Below are 20,924 nucleotides of genomic sequence, written 5' to 3'. Positions count from 1 at the left end.
TCTTATAATTTTAATAGGTTAATATGTTGAACCTCTTTAACCCAAGATCGAGAAAGTACATTATTAAGTAAATTATAAAGCTTGTTTACTCTAAATTCACATTTTGATAAGATCAAATATTTTATTGGAAACTTTACCAACTTATTGTATCTATTGAAAACATTTGAATACCCGGATCAAATAACTCGATCGACGCTCGGACGCACGCTCTAATGGTAGTCGGGTAGCAGTGAGCCGCCCACAGGCTGTCACTGCTACTTGACTGGTAATAGAGCGTTCGTCCGAGCGTCGGTCGAGTTATTTGATCCGGATATTCATTTTTTATTATTTACGAGTTTTTCAGGGAAAAGTAAATTAAATTTTCAGTCATAAATTGTATGTTATAAGTATTTTTTCTTTTACTGTTCAATAATGTTAACGAAATTTTTTTTTATTTTTTATTAAAAAAATAATTATTATTTATAAACAAATTAAGTTTCTTTTTAATTTGGATATGATTTTAAAAAACTTTTTTTGAACATACCTGGAAATACTAAAAAGATTTTGCAAAAAAATTTAGAATGGGCCAAAAAGTTTTATACGTTTAAATAAACATTTAAACACCGCGCACAGCAGTTTGGGCATTTTTGAAAATTAAAAAAAAATTGTAAAATTTTTAAAAATTATTTTTTTTCATTTTTTATAGTGAAATATGATTTCAGGTTCCAAAAAAAATTTTTTTAATTTTTAACAATTTTAAATTTTGCACATTTTTGAAAATTACAAAAAATTGTTAAAAATTATTTAAAAAAATTTTTTTGGAACCTGAAATCATATTTCACTATGAAAAATGAAAAAAATAATTTTTAACAATTTTACAATTTTTTTTAATTTTCAAAAATGCCCAAATTGCTGCGCGCTGTGTTTAAATGTTTATTTAAACGTATAAAACTTTTCGGTCCACTCTAAATTTTTTTGCAAAATCTTCTTAGTATTTCCAGGTTTGTTAAAAAAAAATTAAGAAAAAATCATATCCAAATTTTAAAAAACTTAATTTGTTTATAAATAATAATTATTTTTTTAATAAAAAATGAAAAAAAAATTTCGTTAACATTATTGAAAAGCCATTGAAAATAGGTCTACAATGAAAAAACTGAAACTTTAAAAATTTATAACTAGAAAATTTTTCAGAAAAAAATAAAAAAATACGTATCACTTTTTTCACTACAGAACAAGAAAATAATATGTTTGACCGAATTTAAATATATATATATATATATATATATATATATATATATATATATATATATATACCTATATATATATATATATATATATATATATATATATATATATATATATATATACTATAACTTTATATAACTAAAAATATTAAAAATTAAAATTGTAATTAATAAATTTATAGACCAGAAAGAATTCAAAGAATAAATAATGGTCCACATAGAAGTTTGTATTTATACGAAGGACATTATTACACACAAAATCAACAGAAAGGAGGGATAACGTAAGTAACTGTTGAACTGTGATTATATTTATTGTGATTATCTTTTGTGATTATATTATTTAATAATAATGAATTAAAAATAATAACAATAAAATTAATAATAAAAAGGTGTTTTGAATTTGAGAATTGAATCTCAAAAGAAAAAAATTTCTTTAGAATTTTGTGTTTACTTTTAGCTACCTTATTTGTAAATTCCATCGAACCAGACAATGCCCAGGAAGGGGCCTTATCCGTCGAAACGGGTCATTTGGATTATCTGTTACTCATAGCCATCTTCCTGATCAAAGATTTGGAGAAGAATTATCGTTTAGAAACGAACTTTTTAATAGTGTTACAAGGCAAAATAACACTCCTCGAAATGTGTACAATAATCTTCGTCAATTGTAAGTAAATTTTTTATTTTTATTGTGGAGTCTAGTAACATTAACAAAAAATATGAATTAATAAGTAGTTGAAATGTTTACGTTAGGTAATTTCTGGATGGTCCTTTTAAATAATAAAGTTACAATGAAGCTTTTAAATAAAAAAAGTACGAAAAATTTTAGGATTCAACAAAAACTTCTATATAATTTATAATAAATTACTAGACAGTTTTGAATTATAAAAATAATTTTTTTACTCAAAAGTTCTTACTGTTTTTTTATAATTTTCTTTTATCTTTATTCATAAACTCTGCCACCACTACATTTTCCCTTTTTGTCCTAATTTAATTTTCATATATTATTATATTGGAAAAAGCTAATTTTTCTAATTAAAAAGAAGAAGAAATTGCCTAATTCTGTCAAAATTAAAAAAATAGTTGAATACGTAAACATGTTGTAATATTGAAAATTTTTATTACTATTTTCATACATATTTAGTCATGAAAATGCTGTGCGCGGAGTTCCTTTTCCATCAATTCATCCTACTATGTTAAGATGGACTAACAGTAGGATCCCAAGAGTACCAGAAAATTTACGTGATTTTAACGAAATAGCAAATTCGATGGAGTGGAGGCATCTTTCAAGTTATGAAAATGAACGTTTACATATTAGAAGCGTCACAGGAACTGACACCTCTGTTTCTGTTGTCATAATTGACACTAACTTTTCAAGAGATTTAATCACAAATGCTCAATTTTACATACACATTTCACAAAAATCTATACCCTCGTCTATTTGGAGCGAACAGCTTCTGTCTTTTATTGTCGTGAAGAATGGATATGTAAGTATGGATTATTAATAAAATTTAGCATATAATGTTTTGCAATGAATTTTATAAATAATTAATCCTATACTATTTTGGCGTTATAAGTGACATTTTCATAATATTACGTTATTAATTGTTATAATTAATATTTATCAATTTTTAAACTAAAATTCTTCTTTAAATAAATTAATTTCCGTAATTTTGAGGTTGGTTCCACAATAGAAAAAATCGTATCGTCTTGAAGGCGATTTTCAAAACAAAAAGATTGTCGACAATAGAAAAATGATGTGTGTTCATCGTTTTGTTATGAAAATCGTCTTCATGCACGGAGAGAAAAAACGGGCCTTAACAGCATGGATCTATGTATGCTGTAAAGGCCCATTTTTTCTCTCCGTGTGACGATAGAATTTTGCCTATTGTGGAACTAACCTCATAAAATATTTAACAAATTCAATTATCTTGATAAATCATTTTTTCATTGACTTAAACTGTATTAAAACTTTTAACTACATATTCTGTAAATAATTTTAAAAAATGCTCAACATTTATTATTATTGTTATTGTAATAGTGATTTTATTATAATTACTGAATTTTTTTGAAGTTAAGCATGATATTTTAAACAAATTTCAAATTAACTTTTTTTAGGTAAATTAAATAACTTAATAAGGCCCATAATTGTTTTTAAGATATTTTGAATTGAAGTAACGGGGTTTTTCATATATTAGAAAATTAATTTTTGCATAATAATAATTATTTATAATTTTGTACTTGGTGTACCAGAATAGCCCTGATTGACGGTAGTTATTTAAAGTAAAATAGTTATTAACTCATTAAATCTATTTAAAATAAAAAAATCGTCCATTTGGGAATGTAAATCGACTAAAATAACGTTTTTTGTGCCTTAAAATAGATCCTAGGCCTACATTTTGTTCTTGTGCATTTTCTTTCATCAAAAAGTGTTTCTTCTTGAAAAATTACTTTTTAACATTAATTATTTATTTTATTATTATTATTTTTTAATCACGTTTCATTAACATTTAGGCAATTCCGTGTGCATGGGCAATTAACAACGCACAAAGCCAAGAAGCTTACACAGCGATAATTCAAGGGGTACGAGAAGTCATCCCCGAATTTTCAATTGCTACTGCCTTCACTAATTTTGATAATTTTCTACAAAGAAGTATTCGAGAAGTTTTTCCGGCATCAAATGTTTATGGAACTCTCTTTTATTATCAAGAGGTAAAAATTATAAGAGCAATAATTATTATTAGGTATTAAAGGGATCACAGTTGGTTTCCTTTTTAACATAATAGTATAATATCCTTTTTTCTTACTTTATTCCCTTTTTTTTAAAATCACCAAAAATTATGTTTACTTTCTCCGTCTTTTTAGCATTGCGTTCTCATAATAAACCGTGATAGAATAATAATTCTATTAAATCAAAATTTATTAAATTATAGATTCTGACAACAATTTTGTTAAATAAGAATGCTACTAAATAAATTTTCTCATATAACTCCGAACTATTTAAAACAAGAAAAAATTACAATTTTGTGAATTAGCTTGAAATATCAATATTTCTTAATTTTAAATATATATTTTTTGACAGTAAAGTGAAAGCCTTTTTTAAAATAAAATTTAAAAAAATCCACTGCCCTTAGACCATTAATGAAACGAAATGAAATACATGAAAAAAATTACAATTTTTCAAAATTACTGAATTGGACCAATTTTTATAAATGTCATTTAATTAAATTACCAAAGCTTCTCTCTTATTTATCTTATGTAATAATCTTTAGTAAGTAATCAAAATTATATTGATAAATATTTCAAGCTCACTCAGTGGGTGAGAAACCATGTTCATTCTAAAAACCTTTTAAGAACACTTTTAAAACGTTTAACATCCGACATATAATGTTCTGAAACATTTGGTGAACATGTTTGCCAAAAAATGTTCCAATGAAACGTTCTAAAAACGTTTTAACAACGTTTCTGGAAAGAACATGGTTTTCTGCTGAGTTACTATCAATTAATTCTAATTTTCAGAATATCTACAAACTAATTGAGTTATTAAGGATTGACCATTTCTTATTTGAGGAAGATGATAACAACCAAGTCAAAGTTTTTCTTCTCTCTATTTTTGCCTTACCTTTTCTTCCTGCAGCAATAATAGTTAATACATTTACTGCATTAAAATTAGTGTTGAACGATGAAAATTCAAACCTTCTGCAATTGTTTAATCAGACATTCGAGAGAGAGTGGATCACAACGGTTACGCCAGAACGATTTTCAGTTCATAGGAGCTTGAGTCGTTCTTCGCTTTGTTTGGAAAAATATTGCAATCGCCTAGAAAACAAGGTGGGAAAGTTCCCTCAGCCTTGGAAATTCCTGAGTAAGATAAATTTCAAATACATTAATAAAACAATACAGGATGCATGAATTTTCCGTTATCATCAGTAATTAGAATTTATATTTTAAAGTATTTCATTAGTAACAATTATTTTTTAGACGAATTTTTAAACTCAAAGACAGATTTTTTATACGTATTTTTACATAACGAAATTTTCAAAAGGTTATGAACATACAATAAATATATAAAAATCTAAAATCCTTAAATTGTTAAGAATTAATGATATCAAATTTTTTGTAGTTTAAAATCGAGTAGAAATAATATATGTATATTATTTAACTTACAGAAGGAATAGTTTCCCTGCAAAAACAGTCCCGAAAAGATAGAATCAAAATTGAGGGAGGACAAATTAATCACATTGTATGTTCCAAAATTTTCACCAGAATAAGGAAATGTAAACTCCAACGAGCATGGAACGAATTTCTCTTGGAAAACCGTTCTCCACTTGAAGTTCTTTTGCAGTTTAGCTATTTATCATCTGAGCAATGTGTTCAGTTTCTTGCTCTTTATTTAAGTGACAACACAATTCGTGAAAACAATGAATTTCAACTGATCAACCAAGGTAATTTATTTTATTCACATATTGTTTGTCTTTTTTATAGTTAATCCTCTGTTCTCAGTCAAAAAAATTAAATTTAAAAAATATTTATTTCTTTTCATAGATTATGCAAACATTTATCCGTTCGATCAACCAGAAGGTAAGAATAAAAATATAATATATGTTTAATTTGAATTGATATTTTTGTTTGATTGGAAATTTCATAATTACAGTAATAAGCCTGTTATTTTATTAATAAACAATTGATTTCTTACAGTTTCTGTCAATCCGCAAGCAATGGAAAATGAAATTATCAACTCTGAAAGCGATAATGATGTAGGTGAAGATTCTTCAGATGAAGGTAATTATTATTATTTAAGAAAATAGATATTTTTTCCAAAAAAACCAACTAAAAGACGTACAATCATTATTATTTTTTACTTTTCCTCTTTTTCAACTCATGTTAATTAAAAAATTGCTTATTTGATCTATTTGATATTTTATGATAAAACTGTTTTTAAAAACGAATTTTCTGGGTAAATTCAAATACTAGAATTGGTCTGACAATTTTATTTTAAATTCATTAATAATTTTCATTTCAAATAATTTCTAGTTAAAATAAATGGAGTTATAAGAAGGTTCAAATTAAAATTGTCAAATTTTGAAGAATTTCGTTGTATAAATTGCACAAAAATTATTTTCAACCAAAATTTGGTCTTAAATATTGATTGATACAATTTTTTATTTTTTTCGTTAAATGTGAAATGTTGAAATATTTGTTATGATTTACAGAACTTGTTGGTGATGTGAGAAATCAGGGTAGCATGTGCTGCATTTGTCGGGAAACTGCATCTACTAATTGCTTTGTGCCCTGTGGACACTTAGCTATTTGTGACACTTGCAAGGAGACCTATTCCGAACAACCTCAACAAACATGCCCAATGTGTAGGGCAGAGTTCTTTTTAATAATAAGGGTTTATGTTTAAATCGAGCATTTTATCGCTTTTAAGTACTTTTAAGTTACAAAAAAATTTCGTTTATTTCAACGTTCAAAACTTTTGGCTCATAATTCATCGGCATGGTATAGAAACATTTGGACTTAATTTTATTTTTTGTTTATGTATCTGTGATATTTATTTAAGTAGAATTTGTCATTTCTGACGTTTTATACTTTTTTAGTTTTTAAATAAATAGGAAGAGATACAAATAAAGAGTATATAAAAATAAAGGTGGCTAAAAAAATTATTTTAGTATAATTTTTTTTATTGTAAAATATTAAATTAATTAATTATTATTAATTATTTGAATATTTAAATACTATATGTACAAATGGTAAATTTCTTTTTAGTCCCGTATATTAATAAATAAATAAATTACTTTTATATTTAATGTAACTGTTGCAAAATAATTTTAAAAAATGATTTAAATCTTTTTTTTTAATACAATTACTAAAAAAGATGCACATTTAAACAATTACGTATTAATTTAATTATTTGAGATCAAATTTGTTCCCTCACCGTAATTGAAAGATTTTTAAGATTTCCATTGGCTTCAATTACGATGGGCATAGTATCTTCAAAATACACGTAATTTTGGTCACCGAAATTGACACACCGAAACAGATACAAACGCGCGGTAACAGAAAATTACGCTATTAGTTTTAATTTCTCATATTTGTTAAAATAATTGATTTTTATAAAGTTAATTTTTTTTAATATCTAAATAACATAAGCTTTTGAGTTTAATAAGTCTTAAATTTACTTTATACAATCAAAATGTCGAATTTTCTATTTCACAGGTGTTTTGACTCGAATCGCGCAGTAATTAGTGCATTTACCCTACATTAGAAAACTATCAAAGATTATTTAAATAAAATGTTAAGAAAATCTATTGTCTTTTATGAAAAATTAAAAATAACTTCAAATGAGTAATCAATTCAATTAAGAGAAAATTGAATAAATGGAAATTTTTCTTATAGAAATATTATTACAACATTGTATCTGATTTAAAACAATTACTTTTTAATGAAACAAATCTGATATTTATATTATAATTCATATAAAATTAATTTAGAAAATTTAAAAGTTCGTCCCTATTTACTTCCTGTATTAATATTTTATTCTTTTCATTGAAAAAAATACATTATTGTATAATATTAGATCTATAAAATTTTTTTATTCACATTTTTAATATTATTATATGTAAAATTAAACTGAATAATATTTTCACAATAATTTTTGTACAATGATTATCTTCATTTATAATAATTGGTTTGACATATTTAAAAAAAAATTAAAAACAGAAGAAAAATACATAATTCGTCAGAGTCACGGTATCTATCGTATAAAATTTAAAGGTAAAATTTCTCATATGATAAGATATATATTTTGATCGAATGTCATTTAAAATAACTAATTATAAAAGTTTTAAATCATTAAATCGTTTAGAACATTATACATTAAAAATGAAAGAAATATACAAAAGAATATTTATAAATTTCAAATTTTTCCACTTACCTTGTAATAATATATAATTTCACTATTTTGAATTTCACGCACATTTAAAATGCACTGTAGAAACTATACGTGGCGCTATCTGCATTAGCAAGCGACCAAAAACAAACTGAACATTGAGTGGAAACTCGTACCTTAAATTGAATTCTATTATTTGACATTTTGGTGAGTTAAAAATTTTATCAAATAAAAGTTCGATTATTCAAAAATTCAGTTATAGGGTCAACCGGGGTAAATCCGAACGCTTTTAGTAAGTTTCAACAATAACATAAGTTTTTTCTTTAAAAAAAAATACTTCCGGTATTCTGGTGCATGAAGTTGTTACTTTACTTCCATAGAACAATTTTATGGGGTAGAAAAAATTTTTGATAAATTACAATCGCAGGAAACTTAGCGTTCGTATTTACCTCGATACTTTGCAACTTTCCTAAAATATGGGGGTAAATACGAACGCCACTGTATTTCAGAAAAATCTTAGGGAAAATAAATTTAAAGTATTGCAATTGTTAAACTTATATAAAAACTCAAAAAAATACGATAATAAACCTATTATGTAATAATGCATCATATATAAATACAAAAATCAAACAGGTTAAAAATTAAAATGCATTACACAATTAAAACCTTCAATAACTTTATCAAATCATAACGGATTTTTGCAAAACTTGGTACAGAAAGTATTTTGGAGTGATTGAATGTAAATACAAAAATAAAAGTCAAATTTTTTAAATTCAAAATGGCGGACTTTCCTAAAACTTATTTTTAAAAATGATCAAATTTGCTAACCCTGAAACCCCCCGAGTAACAATTTTCGAGCGAATCCAATGAATTTTTTAATTCTCGTCCGCCATTTTGAATTTTGAAAAACTGACTTCAAATTGGTAATTAGCGACCCCAAAAACCGTAGAATACCAAATTTTATTAAGATCCTGAAAAACTTTTTTCAACAAACCATTTGACAAAAAAATTGAAACACTCCTTCGAGAGAACAGAGATTAAGTTTCTGCTTATTAATTACTAACGAGGATACGTATAGAAAGAAAAACTTTTTTCTATGTACTTTTATAATGTTAAAATAATAGTGTAATCAAATAAAAACAATTTTGTGTGGCTTTGATGTAAAAAAAAATTATTAAAAATACCGTTCGGATTTACCCCAGTTTTCCAATTTTCTTGGGTAAATACGAACGGTCTGATATTATTAATAAAATTTTACAGAAGGCAAAAATCAAATATAGTTTCTGTTCTAGTATTCATAACAAACAATTATAAATAATAAAATGAATTTTTAGCTTCTTTTTCTTCAAATACGAGACAAAATACTGAAAGAGTGTCATCTTTGATTTTCAATCTTTTTTGCAATACTTGTTATCTTTGTTTATGCTGTTGCTAATTAACAAACAAAAAATGGGATAATACTTAGAATCTCTTCAAGAGGATCTGAGGTAAAAATTCTCATATCGAACTTATTTTTAAAAATTTTAATTAAGCTGAAATAATTAGCGTTCGTATTTACCCCCCGTTCGGATTTACCCCGACTGACCCTACAAACATTCGTTTATATTGCAATAGTGTTAAATAAGATTTAATTTAATAAAATGTTGGTCATATGAAAGTTTGACGATATGAATCTTATGTCAAATATAAAGTAATTTAAGCAAAAATCTATTCACATGTTAGTTAGGTTATTAAAAAATTAAACTAAATGAGAATTTGAATAAATAAACTTTTCATTAAATATTACATATATAACATAAAATTTGTACTTAAAATAAATTGTGTTAACCAACAATTATATTGAATATACTTTTTTTTAAATAAAATTTCTTTCTCATAACATTTTATTATCTTTTTCATTCTTTTAATCTTTATGTTGAGAAAATAATATTATTTCAATTAATAATTATTATGAATAAAACTTTTAATAAATTCAAAGTCGGGTACACAAAAATTTGATTGTAAGCAGCTTACTGTCATTTAAAATTATGTCTCCCAAAAATATAATCAAATGAAAATTCACTAAAATACACTTTCTAGTAACAAAAATTTGTATTAATTATTTTTTTTGCTACATATGAAAACTATTTAATGGAATTTCGGTTGAATTAAAATTCTTTTAAATAATAAGTAATTGTATTAAAATTTTGACAATTGGATATCATGTTAAATAGATATGCTCTTATCAGAATATTCTAAATCCTACAAATTCCTCTAAATCATAATTAAGTGCACAAACATTTCTACACATGAATATTTTTTTATCCATAATCTCTGTTCTCTCAAAATTCGCAATAATTGAAATTCAATTAACTACAAGTTCGCGGTTTGAAAATGATATATTATCTTTCAAATAAATATTAATTCGATCAAGAGATAATTCTACAACATTATTAATCATCCAAATAAGTTTTCATTGGCATCAAATTTTATCTAAAATGTAATTAGAATTAATTGATTTCTGGTAAATATCAATTTTAAACAAAGAATTCCGAAATATTGATAATTCTATCAAATGATCATTATGTGATATTCATGCGCCCCTTTTGTTCTATTGCATCCCATGTAAATTCACTAAAAGTGTTACCCAATTTACGCCATATTGCTTTAGGCCCCGCCCCCATGTCAGATCCCAATACTGTCCTAGAGGAAGAACATTGGTAAAGGGAAAAACTACAGGTATAACATGTAGATTACCTGTGAAAGAAATACTACAAAAAATTTCTCTCAGTTGTTGACTATACTTCGCAAAGTACATTTCGTGAGAGCAGTGAAAATGTCTGATTCTGAAAATATATCGCTCATTTTCGGTTGTGCTTGAATTATTTTAAATAAATTAAAAAAGAAAAAAAGAAGATCTCCCCGCTGGTGGTGTACAGAACTGTATAAAAAACGAACCGGCTCAGCATTATTAACCACATTAAAATTTCAGCACATTAGTGGACATTACAAAAACTTTACTCGAATGTCGCCAACAGATTTTGAAAATTTACTACTCAAAATAGGATCAAAAATCTCTAAAAAGGAAACATACTTTAGAAATCCTATATCAGTCCAAGATAGGTAAGTATTTACATTATAATTCCTTAAAAAATTACATTATAATCATTTAAAAAATTTCTTTCGCTCCACGAAATATTTTTTGAACGGTCTTTTTTCATTTTCTCAATATTTTATGTCTTTAATATTTTTACTCTTTAATTAGGTTGGCCATTACTTTACGTTTTCTGGCAACAGGAGACACATATTCAAGTTTACAATATGTATTTCGGATTTCAAAACAGTCGATTGGAAGAATAGTCCCGCAAGTATGTACAGCAATCATTGAAGAATTGAAGGAAAATATAAAGGTAAAAGAAAATATTTACAAGTATTATTATATATTAATATATTTATTATATAATATAAATTTTGTACTAATGCATGAATTACACATTCATATATAACAATGTTAAGTCCTTAAGATATTCCAACAAATCGTGGGATATTACTATGCTATCCTATGGATACCCTTTTGTTGTGCGGGAATATTGTTCTTGGTAGATTAGTAGTAAGATTGAGAAGGAATGGAAGAGGAATTATTCGTTGGTTGTGAGTAAACTAAATTCTGTGTGTAGGACTCCTGCGATTGAAAATGAGGTGAATTATTGGATAATTGTGTGTTAGCAGGACTTGGTGTCCGATTGAAAGGCAAATGAGAAGAAAAAGAGGAAGGATTATATGGTGAATTTGTTGGTGTCAGAGGAATATAGGGTCGGAAAAAAGAGGGATTCTCAAATGATTGTGAGTTGTGTTGATTTGTAGAAGTTGATGGATATGATGGAAAATTCGACTCATTGTTTGTTGGTGGGATATAAATTGATTGAGGAAAATTAGAGGTCAGATTCTCATAATAACCTTGATCAGCTTTTACCAAAATGTTAAATAATTCACGTTCAACCCAATGCCGTGTTTGCATACTATAAGTATGCATTTTGCCCATAAAAAGATTTCCCACAATTGATATCAATGATGAATTACTATTTGGTTGGTTAAGACGGTTTGAAGCATTTCTCATGATATCCAAACATTCTGACATTATGCTGTTATCATTGTTTCCTCCCCTTTTTCTTTTTCGTGATGCTGGTGCTTGAGATGTTGACGGTTGTGGCGTTTGTGGTTGATGTCTTATTGGCATTTGTGGCGTTAATGGTTGTCTTATTGGTGTTTGTGGCGTTAATGGTTGTATTATTTGTGTTTGTGGCGTTAATGGTTGTGGTGATGATGGTTGCGGTATTGATGCTTGAATTGTGCATTGGTTGGAATCATCGTCATCAGCAACATTAATGTCTTCATCGTCTGAGGTTTCAGCCGTAATTTGTACCTGAAGAAAGTATTCTTTTAATTCAATAGTAATACATGATACTAAGATATCAGTATAATACAGTTTAATTTATTTAATTTTAATAGTATACAATATTCACATTTCTTCAACTAACCAAAAAATAATTTGACCCTACATTAAACTTACTTCAACCCAATATTTAAGGGTTCTTAGCTTATTAACATAACCTGAAACTAAAAAGTTGTTTTCAACAACAAATATTACTATAAATGAACGTAATTATAATATATAATTTCACTTAATGATGCCTTTTAAAACAAAACTTTTTTTTATTTTTTTGCAGATCCCTACGAATGCAACGGCTTGGCTAGAAATTGAAACTATTTTTAACCAAGTTTGGAATTTTCCTCACTGTGTAGGAGCAATTGATGGAAAGCATATTGTCTTACAATCACCAATAAATTCAGGCACTGAATTTTTTAACTACAAGTCATTTTTTAGTATTGTTTTAATGGCATTAGTCGATGCGAATTATAATTTTTTATTTGCGGATGTCGGATGTCAAGGACGAATTTCAGATGGAGGTGTATTGAAAGACTCACTACTTTATCAAATGATGTCTGAGGGGACTATAGGATTTCCAAAAGAGAAAGAATTTCCAGGACGTACAATAAAAATTCCATATTTTATTGTTGGTGACAGTGCATTTTCTATGAACAAAAACCTATGGAAACCTTTTCCAGGGGAGCATGAAAAAGGAACTGCGAAAAGAGTTTTTAACTATCGACTAAGTAGAGCTCGTCGAGTTGTAGAAAATGCGTTTGGTATTATTTCGTCTGTATTTAGAATTTTAAGAAGACCAATGCTACTACAACCAGAAAAAGCACAAATAATTGTAATGGCATGTCTTCATCTTCATAATTATTTAAGAAAACATTCACCAAATATTTATTCACCACGAGAATTATTTGACCGCGAAGAAAATGGTATTTTTGTGGAAGGTTCTTGGAGACATGAGCAAGATATGACTTCATTGTTTCCATTGCCGAATGTCCCAAGAAGAGCTAAAGTTTATTACGACCAAATTCGCAATGAAGTTGCCGAATATTTTCTTAATGAAGGAGCTGTAGAATGGCAAAATTCATATGCATAATAATATAATATTTCTGGAATATTATCTTGCGATTCACAAATTTATTAATTTAAATAATATTAATTGTAAAAGAAAATATAAAACAATTACTTACTGTGTTTACTCGTTTTCGTGGTTTATCCCTGTCATCTAAAAATCTCATTGTTTCATAAGCAAACCATCTACTCTCATAAATTTCATCAGCTCCTGAAAACAATTAATATGATTGATATTAATAATATGTTTATTTAAAACTACAAATTTGTAAATAACATCAAATTTAATTTAATAAAATTCATTTGTAACAAGTAAATATATCTTTTCTCTGGGACATTTTTTTAAAAATTTTTTAAAAAAATGTATTATTTATATTACTATTGAAAATAAAATGGTTGTAAATCGGGCAGTGTCCAAGTTAGCCCCGTGAGGGGAAGCACTATACCCCCACTCTACCTACCGGGCCATAAACACGGAGCTCGAGAGACGCATGCACCGCGGGGGGCCTAAGCAGCGTTCTCGGGCCTAATCACATTTTCTATTTATGGCCCCTAATGAGTTTTTCATGAAAATTATAAAGTTTTTTAATATTAAAATTTTTTAATTTTTTTTAACATATTCACATTCCTCATAATTTCACGATTACGAGCATGTGTTGTCCCAATTAAAAATGTTAATATTTAAAATGTTTATAATTTTTATTGAATTATGTCGCCTGAATCCCCCAGTATTGATCTAGTCATGATACCGAATAACTTTTTTAATAAAAATTAAATCTTTTCAAATATCAACATTTTTACCCCTCATTTTTTTGCGATACAGACATAATTTTTTTTTTAAATGTTGAAATTTAAAAAGTCCTAAGCCTGGAAAAATTGTGATTAAAAAAAAATTAAAACTTTTTAAATTTCAACATTTAAAAAAAAATTATGTCTGAATCGCAAAAAAATGAGGGGTAAAAATGTTGATATTTGAAAAGATTTAATTTTTATTAAAAAAGTTATTCGGTATCATGACTAGATCAATACTGGGGGATTCAGGCGACATAATTCAATAAAAATTATAAACATTTTAAATATTAACATTTTTAATTTAACACATGCTCGTAATCGTGAAATTATGAGGAATGTGAATATGTTAAAAAAAATTAAAAATTTTTAATATTAAAAAACTTTATAATTTTCATGAAAAACTCATTAGGGGCCATAAATAGAAAATGTGATTAGGCCCGAGAACGCTGCTTAGGCCCCCCGCGGTGCATGCGTCTCTCGAGCTCCGTGTTTATGGCCCGGCCGGTAGAGTGGGGGTATAGTGCTTCACCTCACGGGGCTAACTTGGACATCGCCCTGTAAATCATGCTGTACATCATCATGCCTGGCTGTACATGAAAATAATAAACTTCATGACCCATTGCCAGATGTGCTCACCGTAAAGGTAAAGAAATGTTTTAATTTTTTATTTATTTCTTATATTTTTTATAAAGATTTTATAATTTTTTCTAAAATATAATATTTATTTATAATAATTTTTTTTTATTCATAATATTTATTATTATTATCATAAATAATATGAGTAATAATATTACATTAATATCTTACTAAAAAAATCGAAAACACCAAGAATTTTTATTCCTTATTATAATACATATATATTGCAAATTATTATTTAAAAAAATCAAAAAATAAATATAAAAATATGTTTATTATAAAACCAAAGTTCTGAGAAAAAAAGTATACGTAATTTTTTGTAGGTTTATAAATTTTCGGGTAAAAATATCCATAATATATAATCTATATATATATATGAGAGATTCTTTTTCAATCGCCCCAGCCCAAAAAGTCAATGTTCTGGGATTGGCTTCATACTTTGGTAAATTGTTGTCCTATATGATAGTAATAAATCCCTAAAATATAAATTAATTAAAAAAATATTTGTAGAAAGTAGAGGGGGTTGAAGTTTTGACGTTAAGGGTAACATTGTCATTTTCAAATCCGTTTAACTATGACAAAAGTTAATGGATTTTAATTTATCTATAATGAATTTTATTGCATTTTTCACGTACTTTTCAAAAATGTATACAAAATTTAAAAAAAAAAATTTTTGACCCCTTTTTTTTCAAAATCAACCCTTATTTTTCGATTTTCACCCCTTCGGGAATTTTTTTTTGTTTTTTTTTTATTTTCATTGGAAAGCTGAGGTTTTTTCCCATGAGTTATGTAAATATGAAAATGGGACAACAATAATTTTGTGAGAAACATAATATTAAATTAGGCGGTGCCTATCTAAATCCTCAAAGATGATCTCCAGGTACACCCCTTATCGGCACCGCCTACTTTAATATTCTGTTACTCACAAAATTATTGTTGTCCCATTTTCATATTTACATAGCTCATCGGAAAAAACCTCAGCTTTCCAATGAAAATAAAAAAAAAAAAATACCCGAAGGGGTGAAAATCGAAAAATAAGGGTTGATTTTGACAAAAAAGGGGTTAAAAATTTTTTTTTTAAATTTCATATACATTTTTGAAAAGTACGTGAAAAATGCAATAAAATTCATTATAGATAAATTAAAATCCATTAACTTTTGTCATAGTTAAACGGATTTGAAAATGACAATGTTACCCTTAACGTCAAAACTTCAACCCCCTCTACTTTCTACAAATATTTTTTTAATTAATTTATATTTTAGGGATTTATTACTATCATATAGGACAACAATTTACCAAAGTATGAAGCCAATCCCAGAACATTGACTTTTTGGGCTGGGGCGATTGAAAAAGAATCTCTCATATACATATATATATATATATATATATGGGGCATTCTATGTCACTGGGAGACCCCCTCTGCCCAAAAATGGTTTTATCAGAAAAACGTCTACATAGGCTTAAAATTTAGCTTATTATGTCTACTTTCAAGTGCAATGTGGCACCTTTTAAAATTGCAAATGGCGGATCCAATATGGCGGATAATTTACAAAAAATATCGGAAAAAGTGTTCAAATACACTTGAAAATTTTTACTCGGGGGTTTTTTGGGTCGCCAAATACGAATTTGACATCAGATTTTCAAAATTAACAATGGCGGATCCAATATGGCGGAAATTTTCTTTAAAAAAATTAAAAATGGGCGAATTTGATTCAAACTGGTTACTCGGGGGGTTTCGGAGTCGCTGAATAAGAATCTGACATCAGATTTTAAAAATTTAAAATGGCGGATTCAATATGGCGGACATGACATTTTAAAAAAGAATCAACTTTCAAGAATCTTGGTATCTGGGGGTTTTTAGGGTCGCTGATTACGAATCTGACGTCAGATTTTCAAAATTAACAATGACGGATCCAATATGGCGGAAATTTTTTTTTTAAATTGAAAATGGACGAATTTGATTCAAACTGGCTACTCGGGGGTTTTCGGAGTCGCTGAATAAGAATCTGACATCAGATTTTAAAAATTCAAAATGGCGGATTCAATATAGCGGACATGATATTTTAAACAAGGAGGGGGTCCTTTATGTTTATTTCATAAACATTATGCTTCCTCATTGTGTGAAGCAAAAAATTCGCTTCCTCGTGAAGGAAGCAATGAATTTGTCCAATTCAATTGATTGATTTAAAAAATTTCGAGTTAAAAATGTTTTAAATTAATTAAATTTTTTGAAAAATAAAGAAAATTTTAATTGATTTTGAGTGTAACATAAACTTTATATATACGAATCGATTCGTTTTAATGCAAGGAATACAATTATTTTATTCATCAACTTGAATTTTAAAAAAACACAAATTTTTTTAGCTAAAATATGAATTTTCGATTTTTCAATTTTTATTAATTCTCAAATTTTCAATCAAATCTATACTTTATATATACCAACCAATTCGTTTCAATGCAGGGAATAAAATTATTTCATATATAAACATGAATTTAAATAAACACATCATTTTTTAGCTAAAATGAGAATTTTTGATTTTTTAACTTTCTTTAATTCTTTAAATTTCAATCAAATCTATACTTTATATATATCAATCGATTCATCTTGACATAAAGAAGACGATTATATTATATATTACCTTAAATTTTTCGATTTAAAAATTTTTTCAATTAAAAAAAAATTTTTGGAAAAAAGACGATAAAATTTTTTTTTTGGGGTATTTTTAAAAATCCTCTCGTCATTTTTGAGAAATTAATGTGTTAAATAAGCCTACCAAATTTTATCCAAATCCATTAAAACCTGTTAAAGATATCGTGTTCACAAAAACGATCCACACACACATACACACACACACACACACATACATACACACATACATACATCCGGACAATTGATCAGGATCTTATATAACATGTTTCTATATAGAGGAAAATTTGTTTTCACCATTTTTAAAAAGTTTATAAACGAAAGGACTACATAGCTTCCTCCACGAGGAAGCAAAATGAATCAATTTTCAAGAATCTTGGTATCTGGGGTTTTCGAGGTTGGTGATTACGAGTAATTTTAATGAAAATCGATTAAAAACTAACTGAGCTGCATTGCACGGAGCTCAAAAAATACGTTTTGAGAAAAACGCATTTAAAGTTTTCGATACAAAAAGTAGTATTTTAACTATTACTTTTGTACTCTTCCGCATATATTTTAAACCTCTTTATAAATTTTTTTTTATATAAAAAACTAGTCGAAAAAATTAACATGGCGACGGTCACGTGGCCTAACAATCACATGTTGTTAATGCATTACTAAAAAACGATTTTACTTGTTTTATTACAATAAATAGTTCTTTAAAAATAAAAAAATAAAATGATTTTATTTTGTTTGAGCGATTCTGCGCGTCGCTATGTTCTATCACACAGTCCCCCCATCAATGTACTGAGCGAGCATCACCATGACCATATAAGGAGATGTTCGCATACTAGCGCTAGCGCGTGAGCCAATCAGCGCGTCACGTTTCTTCCTACCACTCATCTCCCCACCACTGTCTCAAACGAACCTGGGTCTGGCACGCTAGCTCGTTCATTCTTTCTGCGACAGCGATCCAGAACACTCTTTATATTCTACCGATTCTTTACGCATATTTTAATTATACATAGTCCGTCATTCCTGACCTTTCTTTCCCTTCATTTTCTTTGCCTTTTTCATTTCTTTTCTCTTTTATTCTATTCATTTATATTTGTTTATTTCTTATTCTCCGGTTTTTTTTATAGTAAGTAAGTTCTGTTTTTTATTAGTTGTAAGTTTTGTTTTTTATTAGTTGTAAGTTTTGTTTTTTATTAGTTGTAAGTTTTGTTTCTTATTAGTTGTAAGTTTTGCTTTTTATTAGTTGTCAGATTTTTAGTTATAAGGTTATTAGTTAAGCTTGTTTTTTTAGTTATTAGATATGCCGAATAAAAGTAACATTCATGCCGATAGATGTTGTAATCCCTTTCAAGCCGTGGGTCACAAAGGTAAGTATTTGCGTAATGTTTCCGAAAATCTCAAACGAAAGTTCCCTGATATTGACGATAATGCAAAAATTTGCAATGAATGTAGAAAAAAAAGTAAGGATGCTTCAATTAACAGAACACCTTCTGACGCTTCTGAGAATGTATTGGATGCGAATCAGATGGATGTTGACCAAGATCAGAATGTTTCTGCTCAATTAAACGAAACATCGTCCAGTCTGAATGCTGAAGATGTCCGATCGAAGAGAGAAATTGAGTTGGAAGACCTGCTTAGCGATTTAAAAGAAAAATTTCAGACTTTGTCCAGACATAATCCAATGCGATTAAAAATCCTTACCGTAACACCAAAATCATGGTCTGCTAAAAAAATATCAAAAGAATTTAATTGCAGTTGGCAATTTGCCAAAAAAGCAAAAGATCTTAGAGATGCAAAAGGTATTTTGCCAGAAACAACTTCGAAAGTTGGTAAACTATTACCCGAATCAACTGTCCAAAAAATTTTAGATTTTTATAACAGTGACGAAAACGGTAGGATAATGCCAGGTATGAAAGACGTCATCTCTGTAAAGAATGAAAATGGACGTTGTTTAATGCAGAAACGGCTTCTTCTTTTAGATTTGAGAGGTCTTTTTCTTAAATTTAAAGAATCTTATCCAGACTGTCCAATCAGTTTTAGCAAATTTGCCCAACTACGGCCAAAACATTGCATACTTGCTGGTGGTAGTGGAACACATTGCGTCTGTGTTTGTACCATTCACCAGAATTGTAAATTAATGTTGGACGCTATTAACATTGAAAAATTAACCAAAAATTCTGAAAAATCAATTTGCAGTTATAAAGATTGCTTGGAGCAAATTACATGTTCCAATCCTAGTGAGGAATGTTCTCTTGGCGAATGTGCAAAATGTCCAGACATTTCTGAGTTTATGCTTTACTTACAAAAATTATTAGAAGAACAAAACTTTTACGATGTACAATTTAGTTCATGGTCAGGTACAGATAGATCAACGCTGCAAACTCAAATTTTGCCTACAGTTGAATTCCTAGAGGAACTAAATAAAAAATTGTTGCTTTTGAAGCCTCATTCATTTGTATCGAAAGAACAGTCGCAATATTTTACAGAAAAAAAAAATAATTTAAGTGAGGGTGAAGTACTTGTTGTTTTAGATTTTTCAGAAAACTACAAATATGTCATTCAAGATGCGTCTCAGGCCTTTCATTTTAATAACGACCAGTGTACAATTTTTCCTGTCGTTTATTACCATAAAAAAAATGAAAAAATTGAGCATGAAAGTATTGTATTTTTGTCAGATAGTACGCGGCATGATACAAGTGCTGTATATACTATTCAAAAAATGTTGATTCCACATATAAAAAAAAGCGTTGATGTAAAGAAAATTATTTATTTTAGTGATGGGGCAAAACAACATTTTAAAAATAAATATCAAATGATGAACTTAATGTACCATCAAGATGATTTTAATGTTAGCGCTGAATGGCATGTTCATGCGACAGCTCATGGCAAAGGAGCTTCGGATGGAATTGGTGCATTATTTAAAAGAGAAGCAGCAAGGACAAGCCTTATTTGTAAGCCAGCTGATTCAATCCTAACTCCAAAAAGACTTCTGCAATGGGGAGAGAATCATTTTAAAAATATAACGACATTATTTTACAGTCGACAAAATCATGAAAAAGTTGAAAGATTCTTAAGAAAAAGATTTGAGAAAGCCCCAGCAGTTCCAAGAATTTTAAAACATCATTGCTTTATCCCAAACAGCAAAAAAGAATTAATAATAAAGAGGTATTCCAATTCTTCTAAAGTATCAACAGTTATGTACAATGTTTAATTTCTTTAAAAAAAATATAGGTTTAATTACTTTTTTTAACT

General features: G+C 27.5%; 3 protein-coding genes across 7 annotated transcripts in view; 1 reads left to right on the top strand and 2 right to left on the bottom strand.

Annotated features, from left to right (window-relative positions):
* Positions 1-20,924, bottom strand: part of LOC127291539 (uncharacterized protein DDB_G0284459-like) — a 309,035-nt gene that overhangs the window by 18,226 nt on the left and 269,885 nt on the right. The window lies entirely within an intron of this gene.
* LOC127291538 (uncharacterized) lies at positions 2,700-11,451 on the top strand. The gene is made up of 6 exons (XM_051320721.1): positions 2,700-2,707; positions 5,487-5,665; positions 5,766-5,801; positions 5,919-6,002; positions 6,434-6,586; positions 11,357-11,451. The coding sequence occupies exons 1-6, from the start codon at positions 2,700-2,702 to the stop codon at positions 11,449-11,451; spliced, it is 555 nt and encodes a 184-aa protein (XP_051176678.1).
* Positions 11,525-20,924, bottom strand: part of LOC127291546 (bromodomain and WD repeat-containing DDB_G0285837-like) — a 237,677-nt gene continuing 228,277 nt past the window's right edge. For all 5 annotated transcript variants that reach the window (XM_051320732.1, XM_051320731.1, XM_051320730.1 and 2 more), the window contains exons 2-3: positions 13,723-13,814; positions 11,525-12,514 (exon numbers count right to left, since the gene is read on the bottom strand). In XM_051320732.1, coding sequence (XP_051176689.1) covers positions 11,696-12,514; positions 13,723-13,770 — 867 coding nt within the window. In that variant the 5' untranslated portion in view covers positions 13,771-13,814 and the 3' untranslated portion in view covers positions 11,525-11,695. The remainder of the gene's footprint in view (positions 12,515-13,722; positions 13,815-20,924) is intronic.

This window comes from Leptopilina boulardi, unplaced genomic scaffold (genome assembly GCF_019393585.1).
Source record: "Leptopilina boulardi isolate dan_hultmark-lab unplaced genomic scaffold, ZJU_Lbou_2.1 LbouV2_140, whole genome shotgun sequence".
Classification (NCBI taxonomy): Eukaryota; Metazoa; Arthropoda; class Insecta; order Hymenoptera; family Figitidae; genus Leptopilina; species Leptopilina boulardi.
Note: the sequence above shows the minus strand (reverse complement) of the source record. Positions and strands in the feature narration are given on the sequence as shown.

Bases quoted from the DNA above. Each gene is read 5' to 3' on its own strand.
- LOC127291538 (XM_051320721.1), top strand. The intron at 5,666-5,765 runs GTAATTTATTTT...TTCTTTTCATAG, and splicing joins ATTTCAACTGATCAACCAAG to ATTATGCAAACATTTATCCG. The intron at 5,802-5,918 runs GTAAGAATAAAA...GATTTCTTACAG, and splicing joins TCCGTTCGATCAACCAGAAG to TTTCTGTCAATCCGCAAGCA.